Source organism: Odontesthes bonariensis, unplaced genomic scaffold, assembly GCF_027942865.1.
Source record: "Odontesthes bonariensis isolate fOdoBon6 unplaced genomic scaffold, fOdoBon6.hap1 scaffold_229, whole genome shotgun sequence".
NCBI lineage: Eukaryota > Metazoa > Chordata > Actinopteri > Atheriniformes > Atherinopsidae > Odontesthes > Odontesthes bonariensis.
The window spans coordinates 20,555-34,225 of NW_027457437.1; the positions used below are offsets into that span (position 1 = coordinate 20,555).

Here is a 13,671-nt window from a genome sequence, read left to right on the forward strand (position 1 = left end):
AGGTAAAGGACCAGAGCAGATGGCAGGTAAAGGACCAGGGAGATGGCAGGTAAAGGACCAGAGGAGATGGCAGGTAAAGGACCAGAGGAGATGGCAGGGAAAGGACCAGGGAGATGGCATGTAAAGGACCAGGGAGATGGCAGGTAAAGGACCAGAGGAGGTGGCAGGGAAAGGACCAGAGGAGATGGCAGGTAAAGGACCAGGGAGATGGCAGGTAAAGGACCAGAGGAGATGGCAGGTAAAGGACCAGGGAGATGGCAGGTAAAGGACCAGAGGAGATGGCATGTAAAGGACCAGGGAAATGGCAGGTAAAAGACCAGAGGAGATGGCAGGGAAAGGACCAGAGGAGATGGGAGGGAAAGGACCAGAGGAGATGGCGGGTAACGGACCAGGGAGATGGCAGGTAAAGGACCAGAGCAGATGGCAGGTAAAGGACCAGAGGAGATGGCAGGTAAAGGACCAGGGAGATGGCAGGTAAAGGACCAGAGGAGATGGCAGGTAAAGGACCAGAGGAGATGGCAGGTAAAGGACCAGGGAGATGGCATGTAAAGGACCAGGGAGATGGCAGGTAAAGGACCAGAGGAGATGGCAGGTAAAGGACCAGGGAGATGGCAGGGAAAGGACCAGAGGATATGACAGGTAAAGGACCAGAGGAGATGGCAGGTAAAGTACCAGGGAGATGGCAGGTAAAGGACCAGAGGAGATGGCAGGTAAAGGACCAGGGAGATGGCAGGTAAAGGACCAGAGGAGATGGCAGGTAAAGGACCAGGGAGATGGCAGGTAAAGGACCAGAGGAGATGGCATGTAAAGGACCAGGGAAATGGCAGGGAAAGGACCAGAGGAGATGGCAGGTAAAGGACCAGGGAGATGGCATGTAAAGGACCAGGGAGATGGCATGTAAAGAACCAGGGAGATGGCAGGTAAAGGACCAGAGGAGATGGCAGGTAAAGGACCAGAGGAGATGGCAGGTAAAGGACCGGGGAGATGGCAGGGAAAGGACCAGAGGAGATGGCAGGTAAAAGACCAGAGGAGATGGCAGGGAAAGGACCAGAGGAGATGGGAGGGAAAGGACCAGAGGAGATGGCGGGTAACGGACCAGGGAGATGGCAGGTAAAGGACCAGAGCAGATGGCAGGTAAAGGACCAGAGGAGATGGCAGGTAAAGGACCAGGGAGATGGCAGGTAAAGGACCAGAGGAGATGGCAGGTAAAGGACCAGAGGAGATGGCAGGTAAAGGACCAGAGGAGATGGCAGGTAAAGGACCAGGGAGATGGCATGTAAAGGACCAGGGAGATGGCAGGTAAAGGACCAGAGGAGATGGCAGGTAAAGGACCAGAGGAGATGGCAGGTAAAGGACCAGGGAGATGGCATGTAAAGGACCAGGGAGATGGCAGGTAAAGGACCAGGGAGATGGCAGGTAAAGGACCAGGGAGATGGCAGGGAAAGGACCAGAGGAGATGGCAGGTAAAAGACCAGGGAAATGGCAGGGAAAGGACCAGAGGAGATGGCAGGTAAAGGACCAGGGAGATGGCATGTAAAGGACCAGGGAGATGGCATGTAAAGGACCAGGGAGATGGCAGGTAAAGGACCAGAGGAGATGGCAGGTAAAGGACCAGAGGAGATGGCAGGTAAAGGACCGGGGAGATGGCAAGGAAAGGACCAGAGGAGATGGCAGGTAAAAGACCAGAGGAGATGGCAGGGAAAGGACCAGAGGAGATGGGAGGGAAAGGACCAGAGGAGATGGCGGGTAACGGACCAGGGAGATGGCAGGTAAAGGACCAGAGCAGATGGCAGGTAAAGGACCAGGGAGATGGCAGGTAAAGGACCAGAGGAGATGGCAGGTAAAGGACCAGGGAGATGGCAGGTAAAGGACCAGAGGAGATGGCATGTAAAGGACCAGGGAAATGGCAGGTAAAAGACCAGAGGAGATGGCAGGGAAAGGACCAGAGGAGATGGGAGGGAAAGGACCAGAGGAGATGGCGGGTAACGGACCAGGGAGATGGCAGGTAAAGGACCAGAGCAGATGGCAGGTAAAGGACCAGAGGAGATGGCAGGTAAAGGACCAGGGAGATGGCAGGTAAAGGACCAGAGGAGATGGCAGGTAAAGGACCAGAGGAGATGGCAGGTAAAGGACCAGGGAGATGGCATGTAAAGGACCAGGGAGATGGCAGGTAAAGGACCAGAGGAGATTGCAGGTAAAGGACCAGGGAGATGGCAGGGAAAGGACCAGAGGAGATGACAGGTAAAGGACCAGAGGAGATGGCAGGTAAAGTACCAGGGAGATGGCAGGTAAAGGACCAGAGGAGATGGCAGGTAAAGGACCAGGGAGATGGCAGGTAAAGGACCAGAGGAGATGGCAGGTAAAGGACCAGGGAGATGGCAGGTAAAGGACCAGAGGAGATGGCATGTAAAGGACCAGGGAAATGGCAGGGAAAGGACCAGAGGAGATGGCAGGTAAAGGACCAGGGAGATGGCATGTAAAGGACCAGGGAGATGGCATGTAAAGAACCAGGGAGATGGCAGGTAAAGGACCAGAGGAGATGGCAGGTAAAGGACCAGAGGAGATGGCAGGTAAAGGACCGGGGAGATGGCAGGGAAAGGACCAGAGGAGATGGCAGGTAAAAGACCAGAGGAGATGGCAGGGAAAGGACCAGAGGAGATGGGAGGGAAAGGACCAGAGGAGATGGCGGGTAACGGACCAGGGAGATGGCAGGTAAAGGACCAGAGCAGATGGCAGGTAAAGGACCAGAGGAGATGGCAGGTAAAGGACCAGGGAGATGGCAGGTAAAGGACCAGAGGAGATGGCAGGTAAAGGACCAGAGGAGATGGCAGGTAAAGGACCAGAGGAGATGGCAGGTAAAGGACCAGGGAGATGGCATGTAAAGGACCAGGGAGATGGCAGGTAAAGGACCAGAGGAGATGGCAGGTAAAGGACCAGAGGAGATGGCAGGTAAAGGACCAGGGAGATGGCATGTAAAGGACCAGGGAGATGGCAGGTAAAGGACCAGGGAGATGGCAGGTAAAGGACCAGGGAGATGGCAGGGAAAGGACCAGAGGAGATGGCAGGTAAAAGACCAGGGAAATGGCAGGGAAAGGACCAGAGGAGATGGCAGGTAAAGGACCAGGGAGATGGCATGTAAAGGACCAGGGAGATGGCATGTAAAGGACCAGAGGAGATGGCAGGTAAAGGACCAGAGGAGATGGCAGGTAAAGGACCAGAGGAGATGGCAGGTAAAGGACCGGGGAGATGGCAAGGAAAGGACCAGAGGAGATGGCAGGTAAAAGACCAGAGGAGATGGCAGGGAAAGGACCAGAGGAGATGGGAGGGAAAGGACCAGAGGAGATGGCGGGTAACGGACCAGGGAGATGGCAGGTAAAAGACCAGAGCAGATGGCAGGTAAAGGACCAGAGCAGATGGCAGGTAAAGGACCAGGGAGATGGCAGGTAAAGGACCAGAGGAGATGGCAGGTAAAGGACCAGGGAGATGGCATGTAAAGGACCAGGGAGATGGCAGGTAAAGGACCAGAGGAGATGGCAGGTAAAGGACCAGGGAGATGGCATGTAAAGGACCAGGGAGATGGCAGGTAAAGGACCAGGGAGATGGCAGGTAAAGGACCAGGGAGATGGCAGGGAAAGGACCAGAGGAGATGACAGGTAAAGGACCAGAGGAGATGGCAGGTAAAGTACCAGGGAGATTTTCTCCTCTACTTCATCTGAGAAAGAAAAAATGTAAAAATGATTGAAATTATTGTCCTTTTTTAAATGTTTAAAAGGTCAGAGCATTCAGCTTTTAAATGAAATTGTTTTGTGTCAAATCTTTTACAGACTATATCATAGCCGAATGAACATCCTGAAAGTGGAATGATTCCATCATTTTTTCTCAAAGACTTTTTGTTAGTTTTTCTTTTGGTCAATAGATGATCATCAGATATGTGACTGTACTCAAGTTCCACCCACTGACAGCAAGCCCACTGACTGCCAACTGTTTAACTGTCTGGAAAACACAAGTTTTCTTTCTACAGAATTCTACAAAGCAGGAGACAGCCTTAGATGAACAATAACAGGTCTGTTCTGCAGGTGACAAAAGTGACAAAACATTAAAAGTTATGTGGGGAATATGTTGAAAAAAAGTTTGATGCTGTTGTTTTGATGGATGCTCAAACCTTTGTAACCGTGGTTACCTGGTTCACAGGTCGAATGTTTTCCCAGGGCTATAAATCAAAATGCAAACTGGTGAAAGCTCATGAGACCACCATAAAGTAGGAAAAAGTTGAACTGTCTCCCCACTGTGCCCATATGTAACATGGGCTGCATGGTGGATTCTACACCATCATTTCATATTGCAATTTCAATACTTTTCAGTACAAAAATTGAAATAAAATAAAAGATGATCGCACAAACCTGTCTGTTTGCAACCCCAATGTTGATTTCAGACTTTGGCGCCATAATTCAACGTACAAATCCCTTTTTGAAGTACAACTAGACATCCAGACTACTGTATGCTTTGAGACTTTGTGAGCTTTTGGGAACTTTCACAGCATCCAGATGAGGTACATATAAACATCAGGAAACCTGACCTCTGGCAGGATGTTCATGTCTGTGTTCCACAGATCCTTTGGATGTCACTAAGATTCAAGTTAAGACCAATGGACAATATCAAGATAATATCAATTTGTCGTACTCCCAGTGCAATGTGTGGGAGCGGAAGGCTTGGCCAATCAATCCAAGCTCTCCGGGTATGGTTTGATAGAACAGTGACGTAGGTGCATACCCCATAAGAAACTACTGCAGTATTAGTCAATCACATGATAATGATTTCTCAGCCAACTCTCCCAAATGTTTAGTGTTGTGTCTGTGGAACCTACTGGTACAGGAGTGCCTCTTTCAGAGGGGGGGATCATGTCAGCAGTCAGGGCTTGAGGAGGGTCGATGCCCTTGCTCACTTTTTGCTGGATGAGATGCATGGCGAGGGCAAACTGCTCCCTGCTCAGTTTGCCTACCTGCCTTGTGTCTGCCAAAGCCCTGCAGGGCAGAAGACCACAGCCAACAGAGACACGTTCATTTCAGACTGATTGATTGAATGAAACAAGTCAGCCATGCTGCTGCTGCAGAACCTATTGGAACAGAACCTGTTGGGACAGAATCTGTTGGAACAGAACCTGGTGGGACAGAACCTGGTGGGACAGAACCTGGTGGGACAGAATCTGTTGGAAGAGAACCTGTTGGAACAGAACCTGGTGGGACAGAATCTGTTGGAACAGAACCTGTTGGAACAGAACCTGGTGGGACAGAATCTGTTGGGACAGAACCTGTTGGAACAGAACCTGTTGGAACAGAATCTGTTGGGACAGAATATGTTGGAATAGAAACTGTTGGGACAGAATCTGTTGGGACAGAATCTGTTGGGACAGTATATGTTGGAACAGAACCTGGTGGGACAGAATCTGTTGGAACAGAACCTGTTGGGACAGAATCTGTTGGGACAGAATCTGTTGGAACAGGATCTGTTGGGACAGAACCTGTTGGAACGGAATCTGTTGGAACAGAATCTGTTGGAACAGAACCTGTTGGGACAGAACCTGTTGGAACAGAATCTGTTGGAACAGAACCTGTTGGAACAGAACCTGGTGAGACAGAATCTGTTGGGACAGAACCTGTTGGAACAGAACCTGTTGGAACAGAATCTGTTGGGACAGAATATGTTGGAATAGAAACTGTTGGAACAGAATCTGTTGGGACAGAATCTGTTGGGACAGTATATGTTGGAACAGAACCTGTTGGGACAGAATCTGTTGGAACAGAACCTGTTGGGACAGAATCTGTTGGGACAGAATATGTTGGAACAGAACCTGTTGGAACAGAACCTGGTGGGACAGAATCTGTTGGGACAGAACCTGTTGGAACAGAACCTGTTGGAACAGAATCTGTTGGGACAGAATATGTTGGAATAGAAACTGTTGGGACAGAATCTGTTGGGACAGAATCTGTTGGGACAGTATATGTTGGAACAGAATCTGTTGGGACAGAACCTGTTGGAACAGAATCTGTTGGGACAGAATCTGTTGGAACAGAATCTGTTGGGACAGAACCTGTTGGAACAGAACCTGTTGGAACAGAATCTGTTGGAACAGAACCTGTTGGGACAGAATCTGTTGGGACAGAACCTGTTGGAACAGAATCTGTTGGAACAGAATCTGTTGGGACAGAACCTGTTGGAACAGAACCTGTTGGGACAGAATCTGTTGGGACAGAATATGTTGGAACAGAACCTTTTGGAACAGAATCTGTTGGGACAGAATCTGTTGGGACAGAACCTGTTGGGACAGAATCTGTTGGAACAGAATCTGTTGGAACAGGATCTGTTGGGACAGAACCTGTTGGAACGGAATCTGTTGGAACAGAACCTGTTGGGACAGAATCTGTTGGAACAGAACCTGTTGGAACAGAATCTGTTGGGACAGAATCTGTTGGAACAGAATCTGTTGGGACAGAACCTGTTGGAACAGAACCTGTTGGAACAGAATCTGTTGGAACAGAACCTGTTGGGACAGAATCTGTTGGGACAGAACCTGTTGGAACAGAATCTGTTGGAACAGAATCTGTTGGGACAGAACCTGTTGGAACAGAACCTGTTGGGACAGAATCTGTTGGAACAGAATATGTTGGAACAGAACCTTTTGGAACAGAATCTGTTGGGACAGAATCTGTTGGGACAGAACCTGTTGGAACAGAATCTGTTGGAACAGAACCTGTTGGGACAGAACCTGTTGGGACAGAATATGTTGGGACAGAATATGTTGGAACAGAACCTGTTGGGACAGAACCTGTTGGAACAGAATCTGTTGGAACAGAACCTGTTGGGACAGAATCTGTTGGGACAGAATATGTTGGAACAGAACCTGTTGGGACAGAACCTGTTGGAACAGGATCTGTTGGGACAGAATATGTTGGAACAGAACCTGTTGGGACAGAACCTGTTGGAACAGAATCTGTTGGAACAGAATCTGTTGGGACAGAACCTGTTGGGACAGAATCTGTTGGAACAGAATCTGTTGGAACAGAACCTGTTGGGACGGAACCTGTTGGAACAGAACCTGTTGGGACAGAATCTGTTGGGAGAGAATCTGTTGGAACGGAACCTGTTGGAACGGAACCTGTTGGGACAGAATCTGTTGGAACAGAACCTGTTGGGACAGAACCTGTTGGGACGGAACCTGTTGGAACGGAACCTGTTGGAACGGAACCTGTTGGAACGGAACCTGTTGGGACAGAACCTGTTGGGACAGAACCTGTTGGAACAGAATCTGTTGGAACAGAACCTGTTGGGACAGAATCTGTTGGGACAGAATATGTTGGAACAGAACCTGTTGGAACGGAACCTGTTGGGACAGAATCTGTTGGAACAGAACCTGTTGGGACAGAATCTGTTGGAACAGAACCTGTTGAAACAGAATCTGTTGGGACAGAACCTGTTGGGACAGAATCTGTTGGAACAGAACCTGTTGAAACGGAATCTGTTGGAACAGAACCTGTTGGGACAGAATCTGTTGGAACGGAACCTGTTGGAACGGAACCTGTTGGGACAGAATATGTTGGAACAGAACCTGTTGGAACGGAACCTGTTGGGACAGAACCTATTGGGACAGAATCTGTTGGAACAGAACCTGTTGGGACAGAACCTGTTGGGACAGAATATGTTGGAACAGAACCTGTTGGGACAGAATCTGTTGGAACAGAACCTGTTGGAACAGAACCTGTTGGGACAGGATCTGTTGGAACAGAACCTGTTGGGACAGAATCTGTTGGAACGGAATCTGTTGGAACAGAACCTGTTGGAACAGAACCTGTTGGGACAGAATCTGTTGGAACGGAATCTGTTGGAACAGAACCTGTTGGGACAGAATATGTTGGAACAGAACCTGTTGAAACAGAATCTGTTGGGACAGAACCTGTTGGAACGGAATCTGTTGGAACAGAACCTGTTGGAACAGAATCTGTTGGGACAGAACCTGTTGGAACGGAATCTGTTGGAACAGAACCTGTTGGGACAGAACCTGTTGGAACGGAATCTGTTGGAACAGAACCTGTTGGAACAGAACCTGTTGGGACAGAACCTGTTGGGACAGAATCTGTTGGAACAGAACCTGTTGGGACAGAACCTGTTGGGACAGAATCTGTTGGAACAGAATCTGTTGGAACAGAACCTGTTGGGACAGAATCTGTTGGAACAGAACCTGTTGGAACAGAATCTGTTGGAACAGAACCTGTTGGGACAGAACCTGTTGGAACAGAATCTGTTGGAACAGAACCTGTTGGGACAGAATCTGTTGGGACAGAATATGTTGGAACAGAACCTGTTGGAACGGAACCTGTTGGGACAGAACCTGTTGGAACGGAACCTGTTGGGACAGAACCTGTTGGGACAGAATATGTTGGAACAGAACCTGTTGGGACAGAATCTGTTGGAACAGAACCTGTTGGAACAGAACCTGTTGGGACAGGATCTGTTGGAACAGAACCTGTTGGGACAGAATCTGTTGGAACGGAATCTGTTGGAACAGAACCTGTTGGGACAGAATCTGTTGGAACAGAACCTGTTGAAACAGAATCTGTTGGGACAGAACCTGTTGGAACGGAATCTGTTGGAACAGAACCTGTTGGAACAGAATCTGTTGGGACAGAACCTGTTGGAACGGAATCTGTTGGGACAGAACCTGTTGGGACAGAACCTGTTGGAACGGAATCTGTTGGAACAGAACCTGTTGGGACAGAATCTGTTGGGACATAATCTGTTGGAACAGAACCTGTTGGGACAGAATCTGTTGGAACAGAACCTGTTGGAACGGAATCTGTTGGAACAGAACCTGTTGGGACAGAATCTGTTGGGACAGAACCTGTTGGAACGGAGTCTGTTGGAACAGAACCTGTTGGGACAGAACCTTTTGGGACAGAACCTTTTGGGACAGAACCTGTTGGAACAGAACCTGTTGGGACAGAACCTGTTGGGACAGAATCTGTTGGGACAGAATATGTTGGAACAGAATCTGTTGGGACAGAATCTGTTGGGACAGAACCTGTAGGGACAGAATCTGTTGGAACAGAACCTGTTGGGACAGAATATGTTGGAACAGAATCTGTTGGGACAGAATCTGTTGGGACAGAATATGTTGGAACAGAATCTGTTGGGACAGAATCTGTTGGGACAGAACCTGTAGGGACAGAATCTGTTGGAACAGAACCTGTAGGGACAGAATCTGTTGGAACAGAATCTGTTGGGACAGAATATGTTGGAACAGAACCTGTTGGGACAGAATCTGTTGGGACAGAATATGTTGGGACAGAATATGTTGGAACAGAATCTGTTGGGACAGAATCTGTTGGGACAGAATCTGTTGGGACAGAACATGTTGGGACAGAATATGTTGGAACAGAATCTGTTGGGACAGAATCTGTTGGGACAGAATATGTTGGAACAGAACCTGTTGGGACAGAATCTGTTGGGACAGAATATGTTGGAACAGAATCTGTTGGGACAGAATCTGTTGGAACAGAATCTGTTGGGACAGAATCTGTTGGGACAGAATATGTTGGAACAGAACCTGTTGGGACAGAATCTGTTGGGACAGAATATGTTGGAACAGAATCTGTTGGGACAGAATCTGTTGGGACAGAATATGTTGGAACAGAATCTGTTGGGACAGAATCTGTTGAGACAGAATCTGTTGGGACAGAATCTGTTGGGACAGAATATGTTGGAACAGAACCTGTTGGGACAGAATCTGTTGGGACAGAATCTGTTGGAACAGAACCTGTTGGAACAGAACCTGTTGGGACAGGATCTGTTGGGACAGAACCTGTTGGGACAGAATCTGTTGGAACAGAATCTGTTGGGACAGAACCTGTTGGAACAGAACCTGTTGGGACAGAATCTGTTGGGACAGAATCTGTTGGAACAGAACCTGTTGGAACAGAACCTGTTGGAACAGAATCTGTTGGAACAGAACCTGTTGGGACAGAATCTGTTGGGACAGAACATGTTGGGACAGAACCTGTTGGAACAGAACCTGTTGGAACAGAACCTGTTGGGACAGAACCTGTTGGGACAGAATATGTTGGAACAGAACCTGTTGGAACGGAACCTGTTGGGACAGAACCTGTTGGAACAGAATCTGTTGGAACAGAACCTGTTGGGACAGAACCTGTTGGGACAGAATCTGTTGGAACAGAACCTGTTGGGACAGAACCTGTTGGAACAGAATCTGTTGGAACAGAATCTGTTGGGACAGAATATGTTGGAACAGAACCTGTTGGAACAGGATCTGTTGGGACAGAATATGTTGGAACAGAACCTGTTGGAACGGAACCTGTTGGGACAGAACCTGTTGGAACAGAATCTGTTGGAACAGAACCTGTTGGGACAGAACCTGTTGGGACAGAATCTGTTGGGACAGAATCTGTTGGAACAGAATCTGTTGGAACAGAACCTGTTGGGACAGAATCTGTTGGAACAGAACCTGTTGGGACAGAACCTGTTGGAACAGAATCTGTTGGGACAGAATCTGTTGGAACAGAATCTGTTGGAACAGAACCTGTTGGGACAGAATCTGTTGGGACAGAATATGTTGGAACAGAACCTGTTGGGACAGAATCTGTTGGAACAGAATCTGTTGGGACAGAATCTGTTGGAACAGAACCTGTTGGGACAGAATCTGTTGGGACAGAACCTGTTGGGACAGAACCTGTTGGGACAGAACCTGTTGGAACAGAACCTGTTGGAACAGAACCTGTTGGGACAGAATCTGTTGGAACAGAACCTGTTGGGACAGGATCTGTTGGGACAGAATATGTTGGAACAGAACCTGTTGGGACAGAATCTGCTGGGACAGAATCTGTTGGGACAGAACCTGTTGGAACAGAATCTGTTGGGACAGAATCTGTTGAAACAGAATCTGTTGGGACAGAACCTGTTGGAACAGAATATGTTGGGACAGAACCTGTTGGAACAGAACCTGTTGGAACAGAATCTGTTGGAACAGAACCTGTTGGAACAGAACCTGTTGGGACAGAATCTGTTGGGACAGAACCTGTTGGAACGGAATCTGTTGGAACAGAACCTGTTGGGACAGAATCTGTTGGGACAGAACCTGTTGGGACAGAATCTGTTGGAACAGAACCTGTTGGAACAGAACCTGTTGGGACAGGATCTGTTGGGACAGAATCTGTTGGGACAGAACCTGTTGGGACAGAATCTGTTGGGACAGAATCTGTTGGAACAGAACCTGTTGGAACAGAACCTGTTGGGACAGGATCTGTTGGGACAGAATCTGTTGGGACAGAATCTGTTGGGACAGAACCTGTTGGGACAGAATCTGTTGGAACAGAACCTGTTGGGACAGAACCTGTTGGGACAGAATCTGTTGGGACAGAATATGTTGGGACAGAACCTGTTGGAACAGAATCTGTTGGAACAGAACCTGTTGGAACAGAATCTGTTGGAACAGAACCTGTTGGGACAGAATCTGTTGGGACAGAATCTGTTGGAACAGAATCTGTTGGAACAGAATCTGTTGGGACAGAATATGTTGGAATAGAATCTGTTGGAACAGAATCTGTTGGGACAGAATCTGTTGGAACAGAACCTGTTGGGACAGAACCCGTTGGGACAGAATCTGTTGGGACAGAACCTGTTGGGACAGAATCTGTTGGGACAGAATATGTTGGGACAGAATCTGTTGGAACAGAACCTGTTGGGACAGAACCTGTTGGGACAGAATCTGTTGGGACAGCGTCTTTTTCACTCATTTGTTTTAGATCTTATTTTCAAAGCATCTTGGTCATCAACATTACTTGCAAATGATGTTAAAGAAACATGAGTGAGAGCTTTGCTGAGTCCCTACCATATGTGGGCAAGGAGGTTCTGCGAAAGTCCAGACTGCATGAAGATGTCCTTCACTTCCAGCCCGCTGACGAAGCCATCCAGATCAGCATCCGTCTTCAGGAAGATGTCGTCATAGCGCCCGCGTTCACACATCGGTACCACCCAGTTCAATGAATGCTGACACACAGTTAGTTCATTCTTAACTGACAGTCCAGCTCGATGAAACTGATGCAAATGTTCAGAAAAGACAACAGGTCGGACCCTTTTTACCAGTTAAGATGCATCAGCATCTGGTAGAAGAATGATACCTGTCCTCAACCAGTGCAACAGACACTTGGCTTCAGAGACCAGATCCTACAATTATTACATATATATAGTGACAATATTCACAGGACCGCTTTTGTTAGAGATGTCTGAAAACTTCCGCACAGATCTGGACAGGCAGCTGTCAGATACTCAAGAGAAAGAATATTTCAGGACATTCCTCTGCTGGCATTAATAGGAAATCATTAGTTTAATGTATGCGCCAACATCTGCTCAATGTGTACTTAGCCCACAGTATGACCAATTTAAGTTCACAAGAACACAATTTCAATATGACCTTAATGGGAATTCTATCCTAAAACAGCATGTGCCACACAGCTTGTTTTCCTGTGACGGGTCACTTTTAAGCTCCCTTTGCTGTTCTTCTTTTCTGGGATATGTGATATGATATATATCAACAATGCTTTCTTTCAACCATGTTTTCCAGTGAATGTTCTATCATATTCTTGTGTTTACTCATTAGGATGTGTAGCATATGCTAGTATTGATTGAGTGAGAATTACCTGTCCTGACTTGAGTGTGTGTTTGGGGGACAGGCTGCCGGTGCTGTTGAGTGAGGTCATGCTGCCGTGGGACGGGGTGGAGCGCAGCGAGTCCTTCGGGGGTGGAGGGCTGGCTGGGAGTGCAGGCACAGGGCCCGTCACAGAGGAAAGACTCTTCTTCCTCTTGGACGGAGGAATGAGGGCAGAAGGGAGGAGTGCAGGAACAGGCTCCTTCTCCAGGGCTCGGTACACCAAATGCATGGCCTGGGGGGGACATCCTGTGTCAATGCATGCCATCAACAGATTCATGTACTGTCTTTCTACAACTACTTTGGTCTCAAACAAGGAAAAACATCCCAACATCCACACAACAGTTCTAACATCAATTATCAGGTAGCACCAACCCTATCAACCTAACAACCAGTTTATCACTGATGTTGTTTATGGTCTCCTCAGGACTCCACCTGAAAAGCAGCTTTAAGCCCACACTTGGAATGTAAATAATGAAAGTTAAATAGCTTCCTTCCACCTGTAGAAGCTTTTATCTGATCAATCTTAAACTGGAACTGAACTTGTGTGAACTGTGAGCAGAGTAATGCCAGGAAGCATGAATCCAGTATGAGTCTGTGCTGTTTTGTGTCAACACTGCATGCTACTGCTCTTTTGATTTTTTTTTTTTTTGGGGGGGGGGGGGGCTTTTTATGGCTTTAATGGATAGACAGTTGGAGAGAGACAGGAAGCAGGGGGCAGAGAGAGGGGGAAGGCACACAGCACTGGGCCGCTCGGTGTGGGACTTGAACCGGGGCCCGCTGCAGCAGGGACTGTAGCCTCTGTACATGGGGCGCCTGCTTAACCCACTACGCCACCAACCGCCCCATCCATGTGTGCTTGTAAAATGCTTTTCTGGACACACATCTCAGCCCTTTGTTTGTGACATGTGCCAGGACAGCTGATTCAGTGGACATAGCTGCTGGAGGACCATATTCCC

At 48.1% G+C, this 13,671-nt stretch overlaps 1 protein-coding gene across 1 annotated transcript in view; it reads right to left on the reverse strand.

Annotated features, from left to right (window-relative positions):
- Nucleotides 1-12,944, reverse strand: part of LOC142376272 (epidermal growth factor receptor substrate 15-like 1) — a gene marked incomplete at its 3' end in the record, with an annotated part of 32,666 nt that extends 19,722 nt beyond the window's left edge. Inside the window, exons 1-3 of the mRNA XM_075459914.1 lie at nt 12,705-12,944; nt 11,897-12,054; nt 4,865-5,021 (exon numbers count right to left, since the gene is read on the reverse strand). Of these exons, the coding sequence (XP_075316029.1) occupies nt 4,865-5,021; nt 11,897-12,054; nt 12,705-12,944 (555 nt within the window). The remainder of the gene's footprint in view (nt 1-4,864; nt 5,022-11,896; nt 12,055-12,704) is intronic.
- Nucleotides 12,945-13,671: the final 727 nt, after the last annotated feature.